Source organism: Meriones unguiculatus, chromosome 8 (genome assembly GCF_030254825.1).
Source record: "Meriones unguiculatus strain TT.TT164.6M chromosome 8, Bangor_MerUng_6.1, whole genome shotgun sequence".
Taxonomy (NCBI): domain Eukaryota; kingdom Metazoa; phylum Chordata; class Mammalia; order Rodentia; family Muridae; genus Meriones; species Meriones unguiculatus.
The window spans coordinates 3,551,715-3,576,507 of record NC_083356.1 but is presented as its reverse complement, the minus strand read 5'-3'; the positions used below and the strand labels follow the sequence as shown (position 1 = coordinate 3,576,507).

The 24,793-nt window shown below is 54.8% G+C and overlaps 3 protein-coding genes across 4 annotated transcripts; all 3 read left to right on the top strand.

The window, feature by feature from the left end:
* The first annotated feature begins 921 nt into the window (after window positions 1–921).
* Window positions 922–12,065, top strand: Smarcd1 (SWI/SNF related, matrix associated, actin dependent regulator of chromatin, subfamily d, member 1). The gene is made up of 13 exons (XM_021634950.2): window positions 922–1,290; window positions 1,902–2,089; window positions 2,394–2,436; window positions 2,530–2,652; window positions 3,088–3,210; window positions 4,157–4,273; window positions 5,514–5,615; window positions 5,815–5,976; window positions 6,069–6,166; window positions 7,330–7,465; window positions 9,169–9,291; window positions 10,204–10,305; window positions 10,421–12,065. Exons 1-13 carry the CDS (start codon window positions 1,114–1,116, stop codon window positions 10,472–10,474), a joined length of 1,548 nt encoding a protein of 515 aa, XP_021490625.1. The 5' UTR covers window positions 922–1,113; the 3' UTR covers window positions 10,475–12,065.
* A 2,791-nt stretch (window positions 12,066–14,856) lies between these two features.
* Gpd1 (glycerol-3-phosphate dehydrogenase 1) lies at window positions 14,857–24,793 on the top strand. Of its 2 annotated transcripts, none has more exons than XM_021634971.2 (9): window positions 14,857–14,996; window positions 15,479–15,656; window positions 16,358–16,498; window positions 17,044–17,182; window positions 17,676–17,788; window positions 18,933–19,166; window positions 19,462–19,568; window positions 20,384–22,868; window positions 24,399–24,793. In XM_021634971.2, the coding sequence occupies exons 1-8, from the start codon at window positions 14,956–14,958 to the stop codon at window positions 20,478–20,480; spliced, it is 1,050 nt and encodes a 349-aa protein (XP_021490646.1). In that variant the 5' UTR covers window positions 14,857–14,955; the 3' UTR covers window positions 20,481–22,868; window positions 24,399–24,793. The 2 variants fall into 2 exon arrangements, with proteins under 2 accessions (XP_021490646.1, XP_021490645.1); XM_021634970.2 differs by lacking the exon at window positions 24,399–24,793 and adding an exon at window positions 19,699–20,169 and having other exon boundaries at window positions 20,384–20,522.
* LOC110547421 (cytochrome c oxidase assembly protein COX14) lies at window positions 24,407–24,793 on the top strand. Its single transcript, XM_060388631.1, has one exon. The coding sequence runs from the start codon at window positions 24,407–24,409 to the stop codon at window positions 24,578–24,580; it is 174 nt and encodes a 57-aa protein (XP_060244614.1). The 3' UTR covers window positions 24,581–24,793.

The window sequence follows — 24,793 nt, the reverse complement described above, 5'->3', positions numbered from 1 at the left end:
ACCAAAGCCCTCCTCAGTTGTTCCTTTTAGGTGAAAACTCTATAGGTGTTAACACTAGGATAAAGCTTGCCTTGCGGGCCGGGCAACTGGAGTAAAGACATTTGAGTGATAGCCTGGTACGGTGGAGCTTTTCCTTTTGGTTTTCCATACAGGGTTTCTCTGTGTAGCCCAGGCTGCCCTCGAACTCACCTGCCTCTGCCTCTGCCTCTGCCTCTCCAGTGCTGGGATTAAAGCACACACCACTACGCCCGGGTTTGCCGTGGTTATACTGGTAATCCCAGCAACTGGGAGACAGAAGCAGTTAATCTTCTGTCACACAGTGAGTTTAATGCTAGTCTGGGCTACATGAGACTCTACACACTTGATCAGGAAAATACTGATCCTCCTGGAAAAGGACAGGCTCGGGTTTGAATCACTGGGCAGTGGACGAGCAAAATAATCTAAGGCAACAAATTTCTAGGACTCCTCTTCCAGGAGTAGATTCAAGGTAATAAATAAATAAATAAATAAATAAATAAATAAATCATGAAATCATTAAAATCCGAAGTTAAAGGTCTGAGATGAAGGGTTAAGTTCCCGCACCGTGGAGTCATTGAACCATTATCTGTGAAATGAGGCTCGGGCTACCAGCCAGGAGACCGGAGTCCAGGATGGCTTCTCTTTTAATTTGCTGATTTGTCTTTGCCAAGACAGTTAGCTCCTTTCAGTTCAGGTTTTCCGTTTGTAAAATGAATCAACAGCACGTTTCCCTCTTTAGTACCTGGAGTCCGCGCAGTGGGAGAACGTCAACTAAAATGCTCTGGAGAGGTGGGCTGGTGGCTTTCCAAGGCCTTGTGGTCCTCCACCCGCCTGGGGGCGCTCTCTCCCGGCACCGCTTCAGCCGCGCATCTCGTCTCTATGGTGCTCCCTCCTGGCCCGTGAAGGCGGGAGGGAGTGGTCAGCACGCCTTTTCCGCTAGTCGCCCCCTCTAGCCCGTAGTCTCGCTGCCCCGAGCCGCCCGTGCCCGCCGGCGGGCCGGGCCCACAAACAGCCTAGGCGCTCGGGGGGCGCGCGGGGGGCGGGGGGAGTTCCGGTTCCGGTTCTTTGTGCAGCTGCAGCGGCGGCTCCGGGAAGATGGCGGCCCGGGCGGGTTTCCAGTCTGTGGCTCCGAGCGGCGGCGCCGGAGCCTCAGGAGGAGCGGGCGTGGCGGCTGCTCTGGGCCCGGGCGGAACTCCCGGGCCTCCGGTGCGAATGGGCCCGGCGCCGGGTCAAGGGCTGTACCGCTCCCCGATGCCCGGGGCGGCCTATCCGGTGAGTGGGGCAGGAGGAGGGGCGCGCGGGCCGGGGGCGGGGCCGAGCGAGGGCGGAGGGCTGACGAGTGTGAGGGAGAAGTGGGAGGGCCTCCCCTGGGAGGGGCTCGGGTCCTGGGTGGAGGTGGGGGAGAAGCAGTGCAGAGGAAGAGGGGCGGGGGGGTGGGGGGAGCTTAGCATCCTCACCTGCTCCCAGCGGCATTGTTTCCGTGTGAGGAGTGAGTGTGGAACCGGGGTGGGTGAAGTGGGCCCTGGGATGGACATGGAATGCAGAAGGGAATGGGCAGCCCCAGTGTCCAGAGGAACACCCAAGTTATAGCTGCAAATTGAGGTCAGCTTCAGAGGAGACAGCAGCGAGTGAAGTGCATGGAAGACTAGAGATGTGTGATCCAGATTAGACCAGGGAATTTGAATATAATCTGGTTTTTAAACTATAGTCTATGAAATCACTGCTAGGCCTGCAGAAGTTCCAGTTAGCATCTTTCAAAGAGGCAGAGGGCTGTATTTTTCTCCACTCTACCCTCCCAGCCCTGTTCGTTTCCTTCCGACACTTTTCCTTTCTTGGTGGGGCTGGCAAGGAAAGGTATGACATCTCTGGGTCCTCTCCTGTAGAGACCAGGCATGCTGCCAGGCAGCCGAATGACACCTCAGGGACCTTCCATGGGACCTCCTGGCTATGGGGGGAACCCTTCAGTCCGACCTGGCCTGGCCCAGTCAGGGATGGACCAGTCCCGCAAGAGACCTGCGCCTCAACAGATCCAGCAGGTCCAGCAGCAGGCGGTCCAAAATCGAAACCACAAGTAAGATGACCCCTGGGGTGGAGGGAAGAAGGGAGTGGGAGGAGGCCTGTGAAGATGCAGGGGGTGGGAATACCAAGCCAGAAGTCAGTGGTGGCTCTTCTTTACCAAATGGTGCCGCAGGAACTCACCCGAATGAAAGCTTTCTGGCCTCCTGGAGATGGAGTTGTTGATGGTAATGGGAGAGGGAGAGTCTTTAAATGGAGAGTTGTTTTGCAGGTCTTAGCTGTACTATAAACGTAGGTGCTGACAGCTTAGCTCTGACTAGTTCCTATCCCAACCTGATAACAGTATTTATTCCAAACAGTGCAAAGAAAAAGAAAATGGCTGACAAAATCCTACCTCAAAGGGTGAGTGCAGGCTGTAGGGGTCTTGAAGGTGCGGTGACTTTGAGAATGGAGGCGGTCAGCTCTAGGGCCCAATCGTATCTTTCTGTTCCTAAGATTCGGGAATTGGTACCAGAATCACAGGCCTATATGGACCTCCTGGCTTTTGAGAGGAAACTGGACCAGACTATCATGAGGAAACGGCTAGATATCCAGGAGGCCTTGAAGCGGCCCATCAAGGTAACTCAGGACGGCACTGGGCAAAGGGTCAGGGGAGGGGACCCAGGAACCTTCACCAGGCTTAGAGTGAGAAACCAAAAGTGCCGCACAGTTCTCCTTGTCATTTAAATTGCATCTTTCCCCCTGCCTTCAAGCCAGGAATTACATTAGGAGCGATCAGAGTAGAACAGCTGGTAGAAAAAGGGGCGGGGGAGCGTTCCATGTCTCTTGCACCAGAAATATATCTGGTCGGTGTTTTTGCTCTAACTACTTGCTAGCTTGGGCACCTGCCATACATGACTCTGCCCTCCTGGTACCCAGCACGGTTACTTGTCCTAGGCTCGGGGCCTGTCCTCTTCTAAGCAGGGTCTTTACCCACCTATAATAAGCCAGCCTGTTAGCAGCACTGGCAAACTGCTGAGGCCCTGCCATCAATCCTGTTTCTGCCTTCCTCAGCAAAAACGGAAGCTGCGAATTTTCATTTCCAACACTTTCAATCCGGCTAAGTCGGACGCTGAAGACGGGGAAGGGACGGTGGCTTCCTGGGAGCTCCGGGTGGAAGGACGGCTCCTGGAGGACGTGAGTTCAAGGTCCACTGTGCTTGGTGCTCTAGCTGCTGGGAGCCAGCTGTGTTGTCTGACCACAAGGAACCTGACTGGCTGGTGCTCACAGCTCCTGCTGGGAGCTTCCGGAGATGGGGGTGGGCTCTGTGTTGGCTGCACACTAAGACAATGGTCCTTTGTGTCTGCTCCCACGGCTTCACTGGTGTCACATGGATTGTCCTGGGGTCTCAGTTGTTGTTGACTTTGCTCTGGTGATGCTGGCCTTGGATTTAGCAGCATCAGTAGATTTTTTTCCCCCAGTGGTCCCTTATCCCCACCTCCCATCTGTATTTAGTATTTGAGGCCATGTTTCCTCTCTTAGGTCCTTGAGGTTATTTCCGTCTTCCCAGCTTTTGTTGGAGGTACCACAGTTTCAGTATGGGAGTTCCCCAAAGGGTTTGCTCTTTGTGGCTCCACTGGGAACATTAGACCAATGAGAGCCCCACCCCCAAACTTTCCACCCAGTAGCTTGTTGGAGAGACTAATTTTTCACTTACTCCTTTGTACTCTGGCACTTTTTCTGACTATGTGCAGGTGAGTCATTCAAACGCAGTTTTGCAGGAGAACCTGAGCCTCCTCTGGGTAGGTGCAGTCTGTTTGCTGGTCTAGTTCTGTCCGGATAAAGCCAGTGTTTGTCACACAGCTTTTTGCCAGTGATTTATCCCCTCTTCTGTCAGGCTCTTCTTTGTTTAGATGTGCTTTGTTATGGTAACGCTTGGCTTCACTTGCCTCCTTTCCCCAGTGGGAAGTCAGACATCCTGCCCTTGTAACAGGTCACGCCGACTGGGTGGCCGCTTTGCCGTATTCACAAGATATTTAACGGGTTTTCCCCACTAGAGTGAGAAATTCCTTTTTAAGGAACTTTGTCTTGGGGATGTCTTTCTGGGCTCATCTAACATGACACCTCCCCATTTCTTTCCTAGTCAGCCTTGTCCAAATACGATGCCACCAAGCAGAAGAGAAAGTTCTCTTCCTTTTTTAAGTCCTTGGTGATTGAACTTGACAAAGACCTCTATGGGCCAGACAACCACCTGGTGGAAGTGAGTAGTTCTGCCTTGCAGGCTTTACCCATGCTGGGAGATGATGGACTTGGGAAAGAGGGAGGAATGAAATAGAGGATTAGCCCAAGGTGCGGGGTTCCTCCGTTGCAGTTTGCACACTGACCTCTAGGTGGCGCTACATGTACTTAGTTGGGACCCTAGAACTCTTGCACTCTCTTGACCACTGTCCCCAAAGAAAGTTCCAATAGAGCCCTCTTGCACTTCCTGCTGTGTCTGCATCTTGTTTAAGTATTAGTGGGCTGTAGTTACTGACACATTCTGTTTACCTGATAGCAGTTGCTGTAGTTGACAGGTTGGCTGACAGAGTACTAGTGTTTGTCTAGATTATAGATCTATATCTTCCTTTTGATCCCTGATCCTTTAGGTTTATATAGCAAATAACCGGAAATATTTTACAGCACCTGGTTGTGCAATGTTTTGAAGACAGTGTTTGAGACACAGACCCAGAAAAGTCCAGTTTTTTGTGAACTTAACCTGCCCCTTTCTTTACCACTGTAGCTACAGTCCCTTAACCTCAACCAGTAAGAGACGTGGGAAGGTCTCAGCCACCTAAGAGGGAAGTAAGTTGTGGAGTCAGTAGGAATCTGTCAGGATAGTTGATTTTATGGCAGGAGAGTGCAGTGGCTAGGACTGTGGACTTGAGTCAGACGCTGGAGCTCAGGTCTCAGCTCCATTATGTATTGACCTCAGTGGGTACTTCCTCCTTCTAGGTAGCGCGTTTGTCTCTTTACTAGGGGTTGGGTCATACCGTCCTCAGTGGGTGTTTGGGAATTAATCTGGGTAAACGTCATAGACTCATATATAGATAGCCCTTGGTACATTGATTTCTGCTCCACGTATATTATCCATTTTGTGGGTGAAATTATCACCCTCACCCTGTACTCACTCCACAGCCTGGGCATCATGGCCCTAGAAGCTGCCCTCCTGTTCTCTGCATAGCCTTGGCTGTCCTGGACTCACTCTGTAGACCAGGCTGCCTCAGACTCACAGAACTTCAAGCCATTTTAAATGGAGTCATCCCAGACAATTAGAATTGGAAGGCTCTGCTTCCGTAGAGAATAATTCCAAGGACTTACGTGGTTTTAGAGATGCCTCATGCCGTTGCTCTTCCGCAGTGGCCTCAGTGCTCCAGGTTGAATGTTCGGTCCTTACAGAAGCTCTTCCCTCCCGCCCCAGCTCTTCCTCTGGAAGAGTACCCCTGACATCTCCCTCTCTGTAGTGGCACAGGACCGCCACTACCCAGGAGACCGATGGCTTCCAGGTGAAGCGACCAGGCGATGTGAATGTGCGGTGTACCGTCCTGCTGATGCTGGATTACCAGGTACTGTGCCCAGCTGTGGCGGGCCCGCTCTCGTGGCCACGCCCCATGAGCACCCAACAAAGCCGTTTTTCCTCGTCTTCTGCCACTTTGCTGCCCAGATTTACTAATGTCTGTTAGATGGAATGTGTTGCTATACTGAGCACCCCAAAAAGCCCCTGGAAGCCGCTCATTAGCTTCACCTGTTCTCGGTTCTCTGCAGCCGCCCCAGTTTAAGTTAGACCCCCGCCTGGCGCGCCTCCTGGGCATCCATACGCAGACACGTCCGGTGATCATCCAAGCGCTGTGGCAGTATATTAAAACACACAAGCTCCAGGACCCCCATGAACGCGAGTTTGTTATCTGCGACAAGTACCTCCAGCAGGTATGGAAAGTGCACACTCAGATTGGAGGGTCTGATTGCATTCAAGAGCCAATCTGTTGCCACCTCTCTCTCTCTCTCTCTCTCTCTCTCAGATCTTTGAATCTCAGCGGATGAAGTTCTCAGAGATCCCCCAGCGGCTCCATGCCCTGCTTATGCCGCCAGAGCCCATCATCATCAATCACGTCATCAGGTGAGCCCATGCGTGCCAGAGCCCCCTGGGACCAGCTTGCGCAGTCGTTTGTCAGGCTGCCAGAGGTCTTGCTGGGCGTGGTTATTTATTCAGTTTAAATTTCGTAAAAGCTCATTATTAAAAGTGAGAGTGAGACAAACTTCCTGCTTGCCTGCTGTTTTGTTAACCTTTGCAGAGTTTGTGCCCTGAAGGTGGCTGGTACCTGCTGTGGTTGCATGCTCTTCTCCCTGGCTAGTGCAGAACGTGAGCGGCTGGAAGTCAGCTAACTGTCATAGTGGGTCTCCGATGCCAGTGGAGACTTGGTTACCAGCTGGTCACCATGGAAGGAATCAGCAGCCATCGTTTTAAGAAAGATGGGGCTTCCAGTCAGACTCCAACTCTTGCTTTGTTTTCTCTTGATGTGGAAGATAGAGAGAGCCAGGCATCTCTAGACAGCAGCATGCCCTGTCCTCAGATATCAGCTCTTTGCCGCCTTCTTTATGTTGTATGTTACAGTGTTATAAACGCCTGTGCTTCCTTGGTCCCTAAACCCCTCACCCTGTACTCACTCCACAGCCTGGGCATCATGGCCCTAGAAGCTGCCCTCCTGTTCTCTGCATAACCTTGGCTGTCCTGGACTCACTCTGTAGACCAGGCTGCCTCAGACTCACAGAGATCACCTGCCTCCACCTTCTGAATGCTGGGATTAAAGGCGGACAGCACCATTTTCCAGCTTGGATTGCCATTCTTAAACTTTTCACAAAATGCCTTTGGTGCTGTTTGAATTTTACAACTTTCTAAAAACCAGCAAGATAGTTCAATAGGCGAAAGGCAGTGGCTGCCTGGCCTGATGCCTTATATCAGTCCCTGGAACCCGTGTGATAGAATGAGAGAATTGACTCCCACAGATCGTCCTCTGACCTACACAGGCACACACAGAATAAGTAAATATAGTGAAAACCAAAATCAGTGAGTTACAGTTTGTATATCACAAATTATACCATTTAAAGTGCACACGTCTGGAGATGCAAACTTTGTACAGCTCTCTGAGGGAAGATGGAGGGCATTTCTGCTTGCCTTTTGCACTGGCATCCCTTTCCCTCGTCCCTGGACCATCTTTCTGACCTTGGCAAGTAGGTCTCAGAAAAAGCCCTTTGACTGGACCCTCTTGCTTTCCTCCCCAGTGTTGACCCAAATGACCAGAAAAAGACTGCTTGCTATGATATTGATGTGGAAGTGGATGACACTTTGAAGACTCAGATGAATTCTTTTCTGCTGTCCACTGCCAGCCAGCAGGAGATTGCCACTCTAGACAACAAGGTAGGGGTCTCTGTCAATGGAGACAGGCTCACACATACGCATTTTGATTCTGCCTTGTTTTTGTTTTTACCATTTGAGTCAATTTCTCCCTTGTAGGCTATACCGCGCCAAAACTCAGGATGATTCTCCTACGCCCTGTCAACATTGCTAGGGTTATAGATACGAGCCACTGTGGCCAGTTTGGGGAATTTGTTTCAGTGCTATGGAGCCTCAGCCTCTTGGCTCTGACATGAAGACTAATGCCTATTCTTACACGGTTGCTCTGTACAGAAAGTGTCCCTAGCACATAAAAGGCAGCAGCGGTAACTCCTGCTGCCGTTAATGCTGCTACCACCACCATTAACATTATAATCATAGTTGCCGCAGACAAAGCCAAAGTGCTTTGGCTTTTTTTGCTTTTTGTTTTTGTTTTTAAGATTTATTTATTATTTATACAACATTCTGCCTTATTATGTACAGTGTTCTGCCTGCACACCAGAAGAGGGCACTAGTTCTCATTATAGATGGTTAGGAACCACGATGTGGTTGCTGGGAATTGAACTCAGGATCTCTGGAAGAGCAGCCAGTGCTCTTAACCTCTGAGCCATCTCTCCAGCCCGCCGAAGTGCTTTGTAAACACCAGAGATAACTAGGGGCTTTGCTCGGGGAGAAGGCAGCTCAACTAAATTTTGGAGGGTGGGATGGCAGTTAACAGGTGGAGAGGAGACAGTGGTGTTTGGCGTGTGGAAGGCAGACAACAGTCTAGAGAGATGCAACAAGGTACGTAAACATCCAGAAAGGAGAATGAGCTTAGTGTGTTCCAAGAAAGAAGCAAAGACATGGTGGTTCACGCATGCACTCCTAGAGCTTGGAGGCAGAAGCAGGCGAGCCACCACAGGTGCAGGGCCAGTGTTGTGTACACGATGAGTTCCTGGCCAGCTGGGATTACAGATTACCTCAAAACCAGCAGAAGCGCAAGAAGCACAAAGTTGTCTGGCATGCTGATGGAGGCACAAGGTTCCCCGGTGTAGGATATCGGGGGGAGAGGAAGCTGCAGGGCAGTAGGCACCTGGTCATAGAGCTTTGACTGGGGAGGGCCTGTGCACCTCCTGCAGCTGAGAGAGGAGCCTGGTAGACGCCTTCACTGTTGAGGTACTAATGCTAATTGCATAGTGAGTGGGTGAGAGAGTTGAAGACGGGCAGATCTGGAGCAAGTCCAGTTTGAAGGCTAGACTGACTGACAGTCTGTGAGATACGTCAAGGCTCTGAAGCAAAGGTGCGGACAGGATGGAGCTGATTTGAGTGGGTGAGATTAAGTGAGGTGGCCCCTGTGTGGGTGGGGCTGAGAGGAGGCCTGGTGTGGGTGGGCAGAAGTCTAAGACTGAGAAGAGGAGGAGAGGTTAGGGGAAAACGGTTTAGCTCGGGAGATTTCAGCTTAAAGTGTCTTGAAACGCCAGGAAAGTGCGTGGGTTTGTGGAAGCACGTCGGGTGGGCTCTGGACTGCCAGTGATCAGGTGTTCACAGATTGTAGTGCTGCATGTGGAAGAGCAGCCTCCCTGACCTGGGTAGAAGGAGGAGGCCGAGGGAGGGTTGTGGGAGATCCTGCCCCCAGTGGACTCTGCCCATCTGCACTGAGCTGGGGCAGCTGTGCCAATGCCAGCTTGGCTCTGCCTTTAGCTTAGAGTCTGCCTGGCTTGAGAATGGAGCGTCCTTCTTCCTTTCAGATCCACGAGACAATAGAAACCATCAACCAGCTGAAGACCCAGCGAGAGTTCATGCTGAGCTTTGCCCGAGACCCTCAGGGTTTTATCAATGATTGGCTTCAGTCCCAGTGCAGGGACCTCAAGGTAAAGAGCTGAGAACGGCCCAGAGGGCCGTAGGGAGGGCAGCACATTGCTTCATCTCTGAAGAGTTGAGGGACACATTCATTTTTACATCCCAGGGTCTGTTTTATAATGGGGAATATAGTTAGTGCTTCCTCAGTGTGGCCGCTGGGCTCCCAGCCATTGGGACTAGAGCTGAAGATCTGGGCTCTGCTCTCCCACAGATCCATCTGGAAAAAACAGGCTAGTGTGACTAAAGAACAGTAACTGGCCAAACTGACTAGAATCAGTAAGGCTGTTCAGAACAAAGGGAGGTAGATGATCGAGAATTGCTGGGGAAAGTATGGAAAATGGAGCTGAAGATGCCTCTCAGAGAGAGTTGCCTCATAAGCTCAGGCGGGAAAATGTGCAGCACGCCTTAGATGACTGCCTTGCTGTGATTGCTGTGACCAATGCACCAGAGAGGCTCTGGACCCAGCAGTGACTTCCTGGGTGCCCAGGGTAGCTTGGGGTGTCCTCCTTGTCTGCTGGGTAGCTTTAGCAGTGGGGATTTGTGTCCCAGTGGTGGAGACTGGCAGTTGAGAATGAAAGCGGCAGCAGGGGTTGGTCCTGTGCGCCCTGCCAGCTTCCCTCAGCCTAGGCTTGCCATCCTTCATGTGTCTTCACACTGTGTCTCTGTGTCTCTGTCTCCATCTGCATTTCCCTCCTTTATAAGGGACACCAGTTATACTGGATTAGGGCCAACCCCAATGAGCTCATCTTAACTTGATCATCTGCAGAGACCCCATTTCCATATCAGGTCACATTCACAGGTACTGGGGCATTAGAATTTCAGCGTCTTTGGCGGGAGACGGGGGTGGTCAAGGGATACAATTTAGCCGCGAGCAGATGTGAAAGCAGGAATCATGTTGGTTCTCTCCTCCCCTTCTCATGCAGACTATGACTGATGTGGTGGGTAACCCAGAAGAGGAACGCCGTGCTGAGTTTTACTTCCAGCCCTGGGCTCAGGAGGCTGTGTGCCGATACTTCTACTCCAAGGTCGGTGCTGTGCCCGGAGCACACGAGGGATGAGGGATGACGTGAGGCAGGTCTGTGACATCAGCTGCCAACTTCTGATGTCTCAAGCTTTCCTTCCTTCCTGTTTTCTTTTCAGGTGCAGCAGAGGCGGCAAGAATTAGAGCAAGCCCTCGGAATCCGAAATACATAGAGCTTCTGCGGCTCTAACGTGGCTGCACCAATCCTTTCTTTGGGCCTCGTGCTGCCTGCCTCAGTGTACCTGTCTTGGTCTTCCTGAGGCATTCCAGGAGATGCTGTTGGTTCCAGGACAGCATCACAATGAAGAGGGTGTCGCGTTTCTGTCTCACCGGCACCTGTTGTCCTCTTCCTGCACCCCAGCCTCCCACCTCAGTTCCCCCTACAAAGTTCCCATGTGCCTCTACCTCCCACCCCATCCCCGGTCTACATAGGACCTCTAGATAGTGTTAGAGAACCATAGTGGTAATCAGTGCTCTGGAATGGCTGGGGCCTCCTGAGGGTGGGTGGTCTTCAGGGAGACCAGCTACACTGACCCTACCCTTGCCAGGAGACCCAGGCATTGGGAGCTGACCCTCCTCTGCGCCTCAGGCCTAGGGCACTCTATAAGCTAGTTGACCTTGGCCCTCCTGGTAGCCCGACTTCCTCCCTTCCCTCCACAGGTTGGAGCAGATTCTCCTTTACTTCTTGCCCTCTAGCACTAAAGGAGCCCGGGTTCTTGGGCTTCCCTGAGCCCAGGTTTGTCCCCACCCTCTGGACTGACCTGCTGACTCAGTGCCGTCTAACCCCTCCGTGGGGTCCATGTCAGTATTGGAGTGTGTTTTGAACTGTTGCTTCCTCCTGCACACTCCCAGAGCTGCCCGGTATGGATTTCCCCACAACAGCCCCGACCCATGGCATTTGGGTAGGGGATCTTGCCTTTCCCTGTCAGAGCCCCAGGGACCGAAGCCGAAGCCGGGGTGCTGTCATTCCCAGCATAGACTGTTCCTTCCTGCTGTTAGAGGCTTGTTCATTCACTCCATCCTGCCCCTCCCTTAAATGGAGAAACAGGCCTAAAATCACACGGGTAAGGCCCTGGGCCGTCCCTGTCTTCCTGTCCCATGCTGCCCGGATGGAGCACACTCCCTGGTGGGCTCCAGGGCACTGAGGAGCAAGAGCACCTAGGGCTGGAGGTGAGGTCTGCAGTGGGCTTGTGACCCCCACCCCGCCTGCCCTCAAAGCTTCAGACCCCTCAGGTAGCAGCCGGACGTGTGTTCTTGGTCCCCAGAACAGATGGCTTTGCATCTTCCAGGGAAGCCTTGGATTCTTCCAGGTTTTATCACCCGGAAGTAGCATGTCCCAGGCTCGCAGACAACACTGCAGGGTGGGAGACAGCTGGGCACAGGGGGATTCCGTTGAGCATGGGCTCTGAACCCACAGAACTGACAAAGCCCCTGCTTCCCCACCCCCACCTCAGGCTCCTGCGAGCAGTGCTCCTGCCCCTCCCCAGCCTGTTCTTACGGGGACAGCAGTCTTCCCCCTGCCCTCCCTTGTCCTGTGTTTGCCCCTCCCACAGAGACACTGGACAACCCTGGGCGCTGAGCCCCAGCCCGGCTCCTGGCAGGAAGCATGATGAGGAAACTCAGCACTCCTACAGTGTCCCTGTTGATAACTGTTTTTATTAACTGAATTGTGTTTTGTTTTTGTTTTTATTTCATGGACCAAAACTTTTTTTTGTACTGTCTCCTTACTTATGTCACCCAGTTTTAATAAAAGACTTATGAAGAGCAGGGGCCCCTACTGTCTCTAGGGTGGCTGCAGGTCCCCTGCTCTCTGTGGGATCGCTGTGGCTCTCCTCCTGTGTGTGGGGTCGCTGCTAGGGTGAGTGCCATCTTCTTACCCAGAGCCCTCTATTTGACAGGCGTTTATTGAGTGCTTGGTTCGTGCCAGTGTGCCAGACTCTGGGGCAATGAGTCTTTCCCCTGGGGCTGTCCATAGAGGCTTGTGACTTCAGCCTTCAAGCAAGCAGTGCGCCTGCGCTGGTGGCTCCCACTGGAGTCCACCAGCCACAGACTAGGGCACTGCTGCTGTCTAGTTCCTGAAAGCCCCAGGTTGCTGGGACAAGCCTGTCCTTGGCATCTGGGGCCCCTCAGGTTGACGAAACTGGGCTCTGTCCTCCCTGGGCTCATGTCTGTTCAGCTGTTGCCAAGGCCCTGATGACAGCAGTGTCTTTACAAAACCGCCAAGCTCATGCTTTCTGGGGTTTCACTAAGGACCCCGAGATACTAGGTTTTCCTTGTGTTGTATTCTTGCGATAGAGGTCTGTGTACATAACCAAGACTGACCTTAAGCTCACTGTCCCCTGTCCCAGCCCCCCAAGGGGGATTACAGGTGTGTGCCATTACAGCCCCTGTGGAAGAAGTCTGTTCTTAAACAGGCTTACCCTTGTGTCAGAGGGCTGCTCAGGAATCGTTCCCCTTGGTCACAGGAAATGCCTGTAGTTCTGCCTGCTTCCGCCTGGTGGCTCACTGCTTCCTTCTGTGCCCTTGCGCAGGAACAGGTGTGGAGGTGTCTCCTCGTGCTGAAGTCACACCCGTAGCCAGGTGCAGTGGCACACACCTGTACCCCAGCACTAGGGAGGCAGGGGCAGGAGGACCTCTGAGTTTGAGGCCAGCCTGGTCTACAGATCCTGTCTCACGGGAAATACAGTTTTCCCCATTGAGTAGATGTGCGGCAATGTGTCAGCATTGTCTGTCTGCTCCCAACCTAGAACATACTGGTTTCTCCAGGTGTAGAACTGGGAAGAGAGCAGATGTCAGGGCACTGAACTGGCATCTGTTTTCACCCAGGCCGAGTGCAAGTGTAATGAGTGGCTGGTGAATCATTAATTCCAAGCAGATACTGTCCAGCTTGCCCTTGGGGAAGCTTTGGCGGTACAGACAATTTCCTGTCACGACCGTCTCCTTTACCCCTGTGTAAATGGCTACATGCCTTGTCTGTACCCACCCGATAAGGATCATAGGGGCAAAAAGAGATGGGAGCATTTAGGCAAAAACAAGGCTTTCATTTCAGGCCTAAATGCCCATTCTTTAGGGTTCCTATCCTACGTGCCAGGGACAGGAACATCCTTTCTCTTCCACCCTCATAATCAGTGCTCCCAGCTGGCAGCCTGGCACCGGAGCCTTCATCTCAGTGCCAGAGTGATAAAGGAGTGGGCTGTGGGAGGCTAACTCCACATGAGGCAGAACTTGCTGTTTGTTCCCCTTACAGAGCCTGCCGGGCCATGAGAATATGGCGGGCTTTTTCTGTGCGATCCCCAAAGTGAGAGAGGACATGCTTCCCGTCTTGACCTCCTGCCCACTCATCTGACCACTGGTTGCACTCCCCTCTGGCCTAGTGCTGATGACTGTTGCTGGCCAGTGGCCGCCTGGGGGTGGCAACACTCCCTCCCTGGCGTGCCAAGCCGGGAGGTCTGCACATGAGCCTAGGCTGGCGGCTGCCCGGTGGGGCAGGGTGCAGCACAGCGCGTGGAGAGCCTGCCCTGTGCTTTCCAGAGTGGCTTGGAAACCTGAGCTCCTCCCCTCAGTCAAACAGATGGCGGCGGAGGCTGTGGGGCCCAAACTGCTGGAGATGGCCTGCCCCCCCCCTCACCAAGTCACATCAGAGACCATGAGCTCCAGAGAGATGCCACCCTTGAGTTTGGGGAACTGCTGCTCTAAGTCCAGCTGCTCCCTTCCTGGTCTCTGTAGACTAGTGTTTAACGCAAAGGGTCCAGTGGGATGGGCAGAACCTGAGAGAAGAAATGGAAGGAAGCATCAAGCTTCCCCAGGTCAGGGCAGGTGCCAGCCGCCACCTCTTCTGCCCTTCCTGAAGCCTGGGAGAACCGGGGGCCACGTGGCAGCAGGCTGTTACCTTTGACCTTTCTTTCCCTTTAGAGACCTTCAGACGGGGGCGGGGGGTTATCTGAGGTGAAGGTGCTCACACTGTAACCAAGATGACCTTGCTCTTTTTGGTTTGTCGAGTCAGGGTTTCTCTGTGTAGCCCTGGCTGTCCTGGAACTCGCTGTGTAGACCAGGTTGGCCTTGAGCTCAGATCTACCTGCCTCTGCCTCCCCAGTGCTGGGATTAGAGGCGTGGGCCACCATGTCTGGTTTCTCCTGGGGTATTTTGTCCTTGGTCTGGTGCACAGCAAAGCAGCCCCTTGCTTTGTATGTGGTATTACCCTGTGAAGGGTTCACACTCCCTGACCCTCTCCCCAGAGCTCGTGTACATGCATTTTCCCCTGCTTCTCAGGTGCTGGGATTGAAGACATACACCATCACGCCCGTCCCTGTTGGCTGCAGTTATCTCAGAGCTGTGGCCTGAGGGAATAGTGGAGATGTTTCTTGACTGACCTCCAGATGAGCCCATTGCAAGAAGTAGGTGGGAAACTAAGCTGAGGCCAAGGGAAGGAAGCGGCCAGCACTGTCAGCTGCGAACCAGAGGAGAAGCTGGCCTGGCCTCTGCCTCTCCTGTTCCCCACCTGTCTCTACCCTTTCCCCCCCTTTCTCTGGCCAGACTCCCTGTCCCTGGGCTCCAGCCTCTGGGCCACCTCAGAGGCGGAGCTTGGCTGTACCCACGTGTGGTGGAGTTAAATACTCAGAGCCTACACCCGCCGGGCAGAGAAACAAGCAGCAGCATGGCTGGAAAGAAAGTCTGTATTGTCGGCTCCGGCAACTGGTAAGTGGTTTTGTGAAGGGCACGGGGGAAGGGCTGGCTCCTCTGAGGGCAGAGGGGCTCCCCAGAGAGAGGCTGGGTGGGCAGAAAGCAGGCAGTGGGTAGGAAATGCCACAGGAGCCTGCTGGAGTCCAGTGCTTACAGTGCACAGGACAGACTGTGCCCGGCCCTCCCTGCTGTGCCGGCCAGGCAGCTGCACCTGTTCACCGTAGGGAGGTAGGGAGGTGAGCAGGGTACTCTTCTCTCTTCCCTGCCTGCAAGCTGCTCGGGCTTGGGTGGGATCAGGCTAGCCCACCTTCCAACAGCACAGACCAGGGCAGACTGAACCTGCCGTGAGAGGCACATTTATCACGGGAGTCAGGAGGGGGAGGGGGCGGTGACAGGAGAGGTGGGAAGCAAAAACAGCAGACAAGCTCTTTGAGGCGCTACCCACGAGGCTGTTTCCTCCCTCTCACCCTACTCCACTTTCCTGCGTCTCCTCCCAGGGGTTCAGCCATTGCCAAGATCGTGGGTAGCAATGCAGCCAGGCTGGCACACTTTGACCCACGCGTGACCATGTGGGTGTTTGAGGAAGACATCGGGGGCAGAAAGCTAACGGAGATAATCAACACGCAGCACGAGAACGTCAAATACCTGCCGGGGCACAAGCTGCCCCCCAATGTGGTGAGCCCGACTTGCTGAGAGGAAAGAAAGGGAGGCTGGGGAGGCGTCTGCAGCTCCTGACTAGCCCCTTTGGGCTCTTTCTGGAATCTGAAACGTGCCACCCCTTAGAGGCTGTTAGGTGGGGAAAGGGGATGGGGGGGGGAGAAGTTGGTCTCTGTGGCAACTGAAGGCTGGTTCTCAGGCTCCTAGACTCGGGGTTCAGCCTCTCATGCCTGCCCCGAACTCTGATCTTGTTACTCATTCACTGGTTATTAGCAGATTTGAAGGCCAGTTGTTGGACCTTTGGTCTTTGTTCTAATCCATATAGTGCTCTCTTCACCTAGAGAGGGGGAGCCCCGAATAGGCAGAAAGACCAGGGCTATGGCTGCCAAGTTAGGGCCCCAAGAAGCAGTGATGAAATCTTACTTGGCCTCTTCCTCCTGCCAAGCTGAGCTGCCTTTGGCCGTCTTCACTGACCCATAGCCAAGGGCTAAGAGTGTGGCTGTGGTGGAGCGTTCTAGGAGGCCTTGGGGACCCAGGAGAGCCAGAGTGAAAGAGGCATGATGGCCAGGGACAGGGACTACAGGAAGTTCTGCTCTTCCCGGTTCAGTGTCAGACACCTTCCCTCCCCCACAATCGCTCCTTGGCTTGAAGATACTCTGAACAGGTTTCCCCAGGCCAGGAGAGCTCTCCAGGCACGTGAGCGGTCTGTCTCCCCGCAGGTGGCTGTCCCAGATGTGGTCCAGGCTGCCGAAGGCGCCGACATCCTGATCTTCGTGGTGCCCCATCAGTTCATCGGCAAGATCTGTGACCAGCTCAAGGGCCACTTGAAGGCCAACACCATCGGCATATCGCTTATCAAGGTGCCAGGGACACCGTGCTGTGGATAGGGTGGGGTTCAGCTCCCTGTGGTGGCCTTTGGGGATAGAAGCAAAGAGACCAAGAGCTGGGAGGCCCTGGCTGTCGAGAGAGTTAAGAAAGCAGGTGGGGCTGGGAGTGTGCCTTAGTGGTGTAGACTTTGTTAGCGTGCCTGAGGGCCTGGGTTCAATCCCCAGCACCGAAAAGAGACTGGGAGCCAGGCAGAAAGGAAGGGGGGAGCAGAGCAGGGAGGGGATGATGGGGTGGTTGGCTTGGATCAGTCCTTGGGCTGGAAGTGGTTTGGGGTGTCTAGGGGACTCCTTAGGGATGTGAGGAGCACACATGCCACATTCGAGAGGTAGGTTGGTTGAGAGTGTGTGGGAGGGAGTGTGATGAGCCGGGTTGGTCACTGCTCCCTACCAGCCCCGCAGCAAGTCTGGGCCGGGTGGGATTGAGGCAGGACCTCTGGACAGGGACACAGATGGACTTGGAGGAGGCCGCTCTTGGGTGGGGAGCAGGACAGCTGGCCTGAGCTCCGTCCTATGCCCAGGGGGTAGACGAGGGCCCCAACGGGCTGAAGCTCATCTCTGAAGTGATTTCGGAGAGCCTGGGCATCCCCGTGAGCGTGCTGATGGGGGCCAACATTGCCAGCGAGGTGGCCGACGAGAAGTTCTGCGAGACAACCATTGGTGAGAGCCCCTGCCACGCCACACAGCCTAGCTGCCTCCCAGGTCCCTTAGCTGGCTCCCTCCACAGGGCAGGGAAAGAGGTGGCGGGAGGGGGAGGGCGTGGGGGGGCATCCCAGGGACGGGGCTGAGAGTCTCCCTTTGGCCGGTGTGTGAGGGACAGTTGTGTTTCCGCATGCCCCCGTAGCCCAGCTCCTCAGGAGGCTGATGCAGGTGGATTTCTTGAGGCCAGGAGTGCCAGGCCAGCCTGGAAGAGCCCAAGAGACCATCTTAAAGATAAAAGTTAAGGCGCACATGGTGGCGTAGGCCTGTGGTCCCAGCACTTGGGAGGCAGAGGCAGGCGGATCTCTGTGAGTTCAAGGCCAGCCTGGTCTACAAATCCAGTTCGAGTCCAGGACAGCCAGAACTACACAGAAAAACTCTGTCTCAAAACAAACAAACAAAAAGATAAAAATGAAAAGTTGTCCCTCAAGGCCTTACCCCTTCTCCACCTTAGGCTGCAAGGACCCAGCCCAGGGACAGCTCCTGAAGGAGCTGATGCAGACACCCAACTTTCGCATCACTGTGGTACAAGAGGTGGACACGGTGGAGATCTGTGGGGCTTTGAAGGTGAGTGCGCAGAGGCCGCTTGGGGGGAGCCCCTGCAGCGCCCAGCTCAACTCTTCAGGGTTGCTGGGGCCAACTGTTGCACTTGGGCAGCATCCCCCTTGTCTCACCTCATCTTCCCTTACACACGGAAGACCCACAAAGCGAGGCTGGGCACCGGGGCCCCCTGATTCCTGGCCACTCAGCAGCCAGGCCTTCCTCCACTCCCACCTGGGTCCATGTGATGGTCCAAGGGGAACAGATGTCCAGGTTAAAGGGGGACAGGATATTCAGGGTACACAAAAAAACTGATGCCCAGAACTGTGGTGGCATGTGCCTTTAATCCCAGCAGAGGTAGGTGGATCTCTGAGTTTGAGGCCAGCCTGGTTAAGAAAGAGAGAAACAAAGAAAAAAAGAAACAGGGAAATGAAGGGAGGGAGGGAGGGAGCGAGCGAGCGAGCGAAAGGCATGCAGGGCTGGGGAGATGGTGCTGTTGGTAAAGTGCTTGCCATGCAAGCATGAGGACTTAGAGTTTCATCACCAGAACTCGTGTTAAAGAGCCAGGCTCGGTGGTGCACTAGTGAGTCCAATAGTGAGGAAGCAGAGGCTGGAGGTTCCTGGGGCCTGAGAGATGCTGCCTCAAAAGCAGGTTTGTCTGAGCATGGTAAGGCACGCCTTTAATCCCATCGCTCAGGAAGCAGAGGCAAAATAATAATAATAATAATAATAATAATAATAAATAATAGTAGTAGGAGTAGAGGAATACAATGTTAGTCTTTTTTTTTTTTTTTTTTAGACAGGGTTTCTCTGTGTAGCCCTGGCTGTCCTGGAAATCTGTAGACAAGGCTGGCCTCGAACTCACAGAGATCCACCTGCCACTGTCTCCGGAGTGCTAGGATTAAAGTTTGCACCACCACCAGGCACACAGATGTATCAACACATCTAAAAGTACACACAGACACACACACACACACAAACACACACACGGGGAGCCGATACGCATGCATGAAATGGGAAAGCAGGAAGCAGAGGACATAGTTTAAGAGGCTACATCACATCTCATTTACGGCTATGTCATGGCTGATATGGGCAGCGCAGGGGAGGTGCCCAAGGCTCCATGTGGAGCCAGTGGAGAGGAAACTTCCTCACCCATGCCTTCTCCTCAAAGAACATAGTGGCCGTTGGGGCCGGCTTCTGTGACGGGCTTGGCTTCGGTGACAACACCAAGGCGGCCGTGATCCGGCTGGGCCTCATGGAGATGATCGCCTTCGCCAAGCTCTTCTGCAGAGGCTCGGTGTCCTCTGCCACCTTCCTGGAGAGCTGCGGGGTCGCCGACCTCATCACCACCTGCTACGGTGGGCGCAACCGCAAGGTGGCGGAGGCCTTCGCCTGCACTGGAAAGGTAGGCAGCAGGGAGATGGCAAGGTGGGTGGGGGCAGTCGGCAGGAAGGTGGACGGGCCTGGTGCCCCGTGGGAGGCTGAGGCAGGACCTGCCGGACCCTGTCGGAGAAGCGGGCGCAAACAAGAATGGATGTGGACGGGAAGGTGGCGTCTGCCTGAGGCCCGGGGTTTATTCATGGGGAAGGAGAGGTTTTTGGAACAGTCGCATCTCTCCCCACCCCCAGAAAGTCCCCCAGACTTTCCTGCCCACACAGCCTTGCTCTCCCGCTTCCATCCACATGTCGTGTTTTTCACAGTCCATTGAGCAGCTGGAGAAAGAGATGCTGAATGGACAGAAGCTGCAGGGGCCGCAGACGGCCCGGGAGCTACACAGCATCCTCCAGCACAAGGGCCTCGTGGACAAGTGAGTGTTTGCCGTGGCCCTGGGGGAGGGAGCCGAGGTTGGCTGGCACCTCCTCCCCCGTCTTCTTGAACCCCACCCACAAACTTGTGCGATGGACAGAGAGCCTGACAGTCTGCGCGCCGCCCTGCAGATGGATCACCCTGCGATCGGACCCTGCTCGGACCCTTCTGTGCAGCTTCCCCTACTGTTCTTGTCGCCTACCCCAGGGGGCGCTACCACAGGAAAGCTCACTTGACCATCCTACCTTTGTTCATTCCCCTAACACCATCATTTCTGTCCCCCACACCTGTCCTGGGTGCTAGGGAGAGCGGGCTCTGCTTGGGGTGCTGCTCTCCAGGGCGCACGGAGAGAATCCCAGATGAAGAGGGCATGGTACGGGCTCAGTAGAGCAGCTCGTGGCTCTGGGTGAGGGACTAGCCAGGCGAGGATGACAAAAATACCTGGCCTGGCACACTCTCTCGTGAGGCCTAAAGGACATCCTCGCTACTCTAGCATGCTGGACCCGTTACAACCACTGACACTGAGGCCCGGTGGATTACATGGTTACCCAGTCAGAAAACCACAAAAACCATTAAAGCCTGGGCCTCAGATAAGCAGTGTGGTAAGGATCAGGGTGGATGGCAACCTGACCCCAAAGCCTACCCTGGGAATTCCGGTTCCTAGCAGGCGGCAACTGAAAGCCGGAATCTGCCGGACTCCCGAGGCGGGAGGCCGGGGAAGCCTGGGTCAGCCCGGGAGTGTGGAATGGGGGTGGGGGGGGTAGGTGTTAGGGGCGGGCTGAGAGTAGGGACCAAGCGCAGCTCCCTTCTCTCTAGGTTTCCCTTGTTCACTGCCGTGTACAAAGTGTGCTATGAGGGCCAGCCGGTGGGTGAGTTCATCCGCTGCCTGCAGAACCACCCGGAGCACATGTGAGTGGGGCCGGCGCCCAGGACAGGCAGCTCCTTTGTTCCAGCGGAGACGAGCCGGAGCGTGCCACAGCTGTCATCAGGACGGTCTCCAGGACTCCCCATTCATCTGAGCCCTCACCGAAGGACACTGAGGACGGGAGGCCGGGCCTCAGCTGCACACCTGGGGATGCGGAATGGCTGCCAGAGCCTGCACGCTTTCTCACTGTCCTCTGGGAAGTGCAGAACCAAGCTGCCTGCCCGGGGGGGTGGGGTGGGGGGAGGGAGGGTGCCAGGTCAAGGGCCGCTGGTTGCTGCCTCACGCACACTGGGAATATATCCCAAGCCCAGTTGTTAAGTGACCGAAGAAGTACTTTAGCCACAGGCAGGCTGAGGCAAAGGCTGCCAAGGAGAGGGTCTGGATGCCTCGGCTGACAGACCCCAGAGACCCCTTGGCCGACCTCTGCCAGGGCCCCGGGCAGCGTCAATGATCTCAGTGTTTGTTAACAGAATACAAACGCCTCAAACAACTTCTAACTTCTCCTAGCAACATTCGAGTCCTCAGAAGCCTCTGCTCATTCTGCCGGCCCCTCCCCCAGGCTGCTTTGGGACAAGAGTTGCCCGACACTGGCATCTCTGGCCCCGGGGCTCACCATTCTCCCCACCGACTTCCTGGTTCCTAGAGCTTTGCCAGCGCCTCCCCACCCTGTGTGACCTTTCCGAGCCTTCCCTCGCCTGAGCCAGGCTGCCAGCACCCTCTTTGGAGAGCAGGAACTTAATCTGCTGACAGAGCCACACTTTTTCAGAGCAGGCTCAGGTCGCCCAGGCTCCCTGACCTTCTCTCTGTCCCTCCTCCCCTGGTCAGAGCTCTGCCGGGGGAGTATCAGCCTGACCCTCCTGCCGCTGACAGGTTCTGAGGAGGCATCCCGACCCCGTGCCTGCTGCTCAGGGTCCTCCCCACAAGGCCGCTTCTCTCTGGAGTCGTCATCAGCCCCTTCGTCCCATATTCTTGATTCCACTCTGTCCTCTTGCCCAACCCAGAACCTGTTTCCGCTGCTCTGCAGCAGCCAGAGCCACGGGCGGCTCAAAGGTTCAGTAAGCTTCCACAGGGGTCGGTGGGCCTCGAGCGTCCAAGGGCAGCTCTCCTTGGAATGAGGTCCCCATGAGATCCTGACCCTACCATCAGGAGCTGGGAAACAGCCTGTCTTGGGGGGAGGGAAGAGCAGAAGGGGGATGGGACGTGTGCTTTGCACTGGCCTTTTTCCAAGGCTGGGTGGCTGCAGGAGAATGTCACAGATCAGCAGCTTGGAGCCCTAGCTATAAATAGTCCCCAGGAGCTGAGGTTTCTGCCTCCACTAGGGGTCCCCGTGGGTGGCAGCAGTTGGCACATGGTGGCTCTGGCCCCTCTCTGCTCCTAGCCTTTAAGAGCTCGGTCTTCCCAGTGAAGGTCAGAGCTGTTGGGTAAGGTGAAGAGGGGGGGGGGGTTGGCAGGACCGCTCCCACACATTGACTCAATTCAGAGCAGTCTCCCAGGAGGCTGGGCTGGGGTGCAGAGAGATTCCGACACCGACACCTAAGTTTGCTCAGTCAACTGTGAATCGAGGCCTTCCGCTGGTCTACCCAATAAAGTGTGGTTTTTCCAGAAACTCGGAGTCGGAGTTTATGTGGTAGGTCATGCGGCAGTGTGTGGAGTCATGTATTACTGCATGCATGATTTCCTCAGTGTAAGGCAAGTGAAAAACAGGATCATCTCTGTTTAAAAGCACCCACTCAATCAGCATAGGCGTCCACCCCTCCTGTCTCCCCGCCCCCCTTACGCCTTATACCCCTCCTCCACCCAGGCTGTCACCCAGTCTTCCCAGCGCTTCTTGGGGGTCTGTCACACCGCCTGCATACGAGGAAGTCGCTCACGAGGCAGAAACATTAGCGAGTCACCCCCATAGCGCAGGTCCAGTCCCTACGCCACCCCCGATCACCCAGCAAAGAGCCGCTCTGGGCGCTAGGGGGTGCGCGGTCCACCTCTGGAGGATTCCGAGGGAATCTACCTAGCTACATGTGCGTCACTGCTACATAGACTGGGGATTGGCTGATTCTGAGCTACATTTTTCTCCCCGCCCCCGGTGTTTTCCAAGGAGGGCTCTCGAGGGAGCCGAACCACAATCCCCAGAATTCATTGGGCCTTCTGGAGAGGAAGACTAAACTGAGCGTGCGGAGAAGGGAGGTGGCGGAAGCCGGAAGTTTAAAGCCGGCTCTCGCCTTAGTAGGCGGGTCTTCGCAGGGGCTGGCGGGTCAGGGACGGGGCAGCGCGCCGGTGGTCGTGACGCTCGGTGTTCGGGCCTGCCTCTTCCCCGCTTCGGCCGCGCGAGTGGCGGACAGAGTGGGAATCCCTGAGACGCGGCCGAGCTGCAGCATCCAGGTAGGCCGCGGGCGGGCGCCCCGCTTTCCTGCTCCCCGCGTCCTCGGCCTGCGCCCTTGACGGCGCCGCGACCGCCGGCTGCCCGGGCCGCCTTGGCCCCGCTGCCTCCCTGCTGTGCCTGCGGCCGACCGCCCTCCCTCTCCTAAATCTGCCGGTCTTTCTTTCTATCCAGCCCAACCGCGCAGCCCATCGCCCGCTTCTCACGGCCCCTCCAGGGCGCCTCTCCGCGGTCTTCGCCAGCTTCTGCCGACCTAACAGAATACGGGTCCGTCATAGCTTACCTTCGTCGGCTCCGTTAGGCAGGAGTATCTCCTAAGAGGGCTAAATGGCGGAAGCTGAGGTCGGCTGATTGGGGGCTGCGATTTTAATTTTTTGTGTGTTTGATTTATTGGGCGGTGTTTCGGATCGAATCCAGTACTAGAGCGAGCGCTCTATCGTACGGGCCTCTGGATTCTCCAGAATTACGAGCCTTGAATTTCTCTCACGTGTAGGGGGCGGAAAATCGTAGTCACATAACCTTTGCAAACTGCACCCCTATGGCATTTATCGTCATTATTCTTTCTGTGTTTTTCTTGTTTTTTTCTGAAACCTACAGTCCATTCCTATATTTCCTAACAGCATTTGTGTTTTATTTTTGTTTTGGTTTGGTTTGGTTTTCCAAGACAGTATTTCTCTGTGTAGCCCTGGCTGTCCTTGAACTCACTGAGCTCCGCCCGCCTCTGTCTCCCCGGGTGCTGGGATTACAGGCGTGGGCCACTGTGCCCAGCTTCCTAACAGCATTTGTAAAGGGCGCCCACCAGATGAAAACGTTCTGACAATCTCAAGAGCTTCTTTTATTTGCAGGGTTAATCTTTGCTTCTCACTTCAGCTTTGGTTTGGTTTGTTTTTTGAGGCTATCCTGGACTTGCTTCTCTCTGTATCAGCCCTCCACCCCCACCCCTTTGACAGAGTCCTGTGCAGCCTATACTGGCCTAGGATTCGTTAAGTAGTTAAAGGTGATTTTGAATTTAGGGTCTTTCTGCCTCCACACCCTGAGTGCTGGGATTTCTGGCATATACCACGTGCTCCATTTAATGCAGTGCTGGGGACTGAACCTCTGGCTTGGTGCCTGCTAGGCAGGTACTCTACCAACTGACTACATGCCGTTTTAAATCATACTCGGATCTCCTTTATCCGTGAACAGGATGAAATTAGCATTTCAGCAGGGTGGCTACCCGTGAGAAGGTAGAGTCTGGCTACCAGAGGACTCAGGTTTGACGCCCAGCGCAGTCCAGGTGGCCTAGTCACTTTTTAAGCACAAACATTAGGGGGCCAAGTGTTAGCTATGATGGCATCCAGACGCCCGTTTGCAGCCCTCTGTGTACTCAGGTGCAGGCTTTTGGAGTCAGCGCTCTGAGACTGCTGTCCTCAACCCTTGTAAGACCAGCCACACGTGGGGTCACCAGCTGAGGATACATCAGTAAAGCAAGGAATGGCTCCAGTAGGGAGGCGAGGCCTGTGCTGCAGACCAACTCCAGTCTGTCTTTGTAGGGGCAGACATGCCAACCGCCAAGCAGCTCGCCGACATTGGCTACAAGACCTTCTCCGCTTCCATGATGCTCCTCACCGTGTACGGGGGCTACCTCTGCAGCGTGCGAGCCTACCGCTTCTTCCAGCTGCGCAGCGCCAGGCGCCAGGCTGCAGAAGAACAGAAGTCCTCAGGGGTCCTGTAGAGCCCAGTCTTCCCCTCTGAGCAGGGAGGCTTGAACATGGACTGGAAAAGACCTCCCTGGCATGCCATCTGTGGCAAGAGCTAGGCCACGATGATTCGAGTCTGAAGGGCAAAAGTACCGTGGTTTCCGAAGCAGCACTGCCTTGTGCCCTTCTGACAGTTTGTGGAGGCCATCAAATAAATGGGAATAAGAGGGTGAGGTTTATTACAGATA

Bases quoted from the DNA above. Each gene is read 5' to 3' on its own strand.
- Gpd1 (XM_021634970.2), top strand. From the start codon at position 14,956: ATGGCTGGAAAGAAAGTCTGTATTGTCGGCTCCGGCAACTG. The intron at 14,997-15,478 runs GTAAGTGGTTTT...GTCTCCTCCCAG, and splicing joins ATTGTCGGCTCCGGCAACTG to GGGTTCAGCCATTGCCAAGA. The intron at 17,183-17,675 runs GTGAGAGCCCCT...TCTCCACCTTAG, and splicing joins GTTCTGCGAGACAACCATTG to GCTGCAAGGACCCAGCCCAG.
- LOC110547421 (XM_060388631.1), top strand. From the start codon at position 24,407: ATGCCAACCGCCAAGCAGCTCGCCGACATTGGCTACAAGACCTTCTCC.
- Smarcd1 (XM_021634950.2), top strand. From the start codon at position 1,114: ATGGCGGCCCGGGCGGGTTTCCAGTCTGTGGCTCCGAGCGGCGGCGCC. The intron at 6,167-7,329 runs GTGAGCCCATGC...TTTCCTCCCCAG, and splicing joins ATCATCAATCACGTCATCAG to TGTTGACCCAAATGACCAGA. The intron at 7,466-9,168 runs GTAGGGGTCTCT...TCTTCCTTTCAG, and splicing joins TTGCCACTCTAGACAACAAG to ATCCACGAGACAATAGAAAC.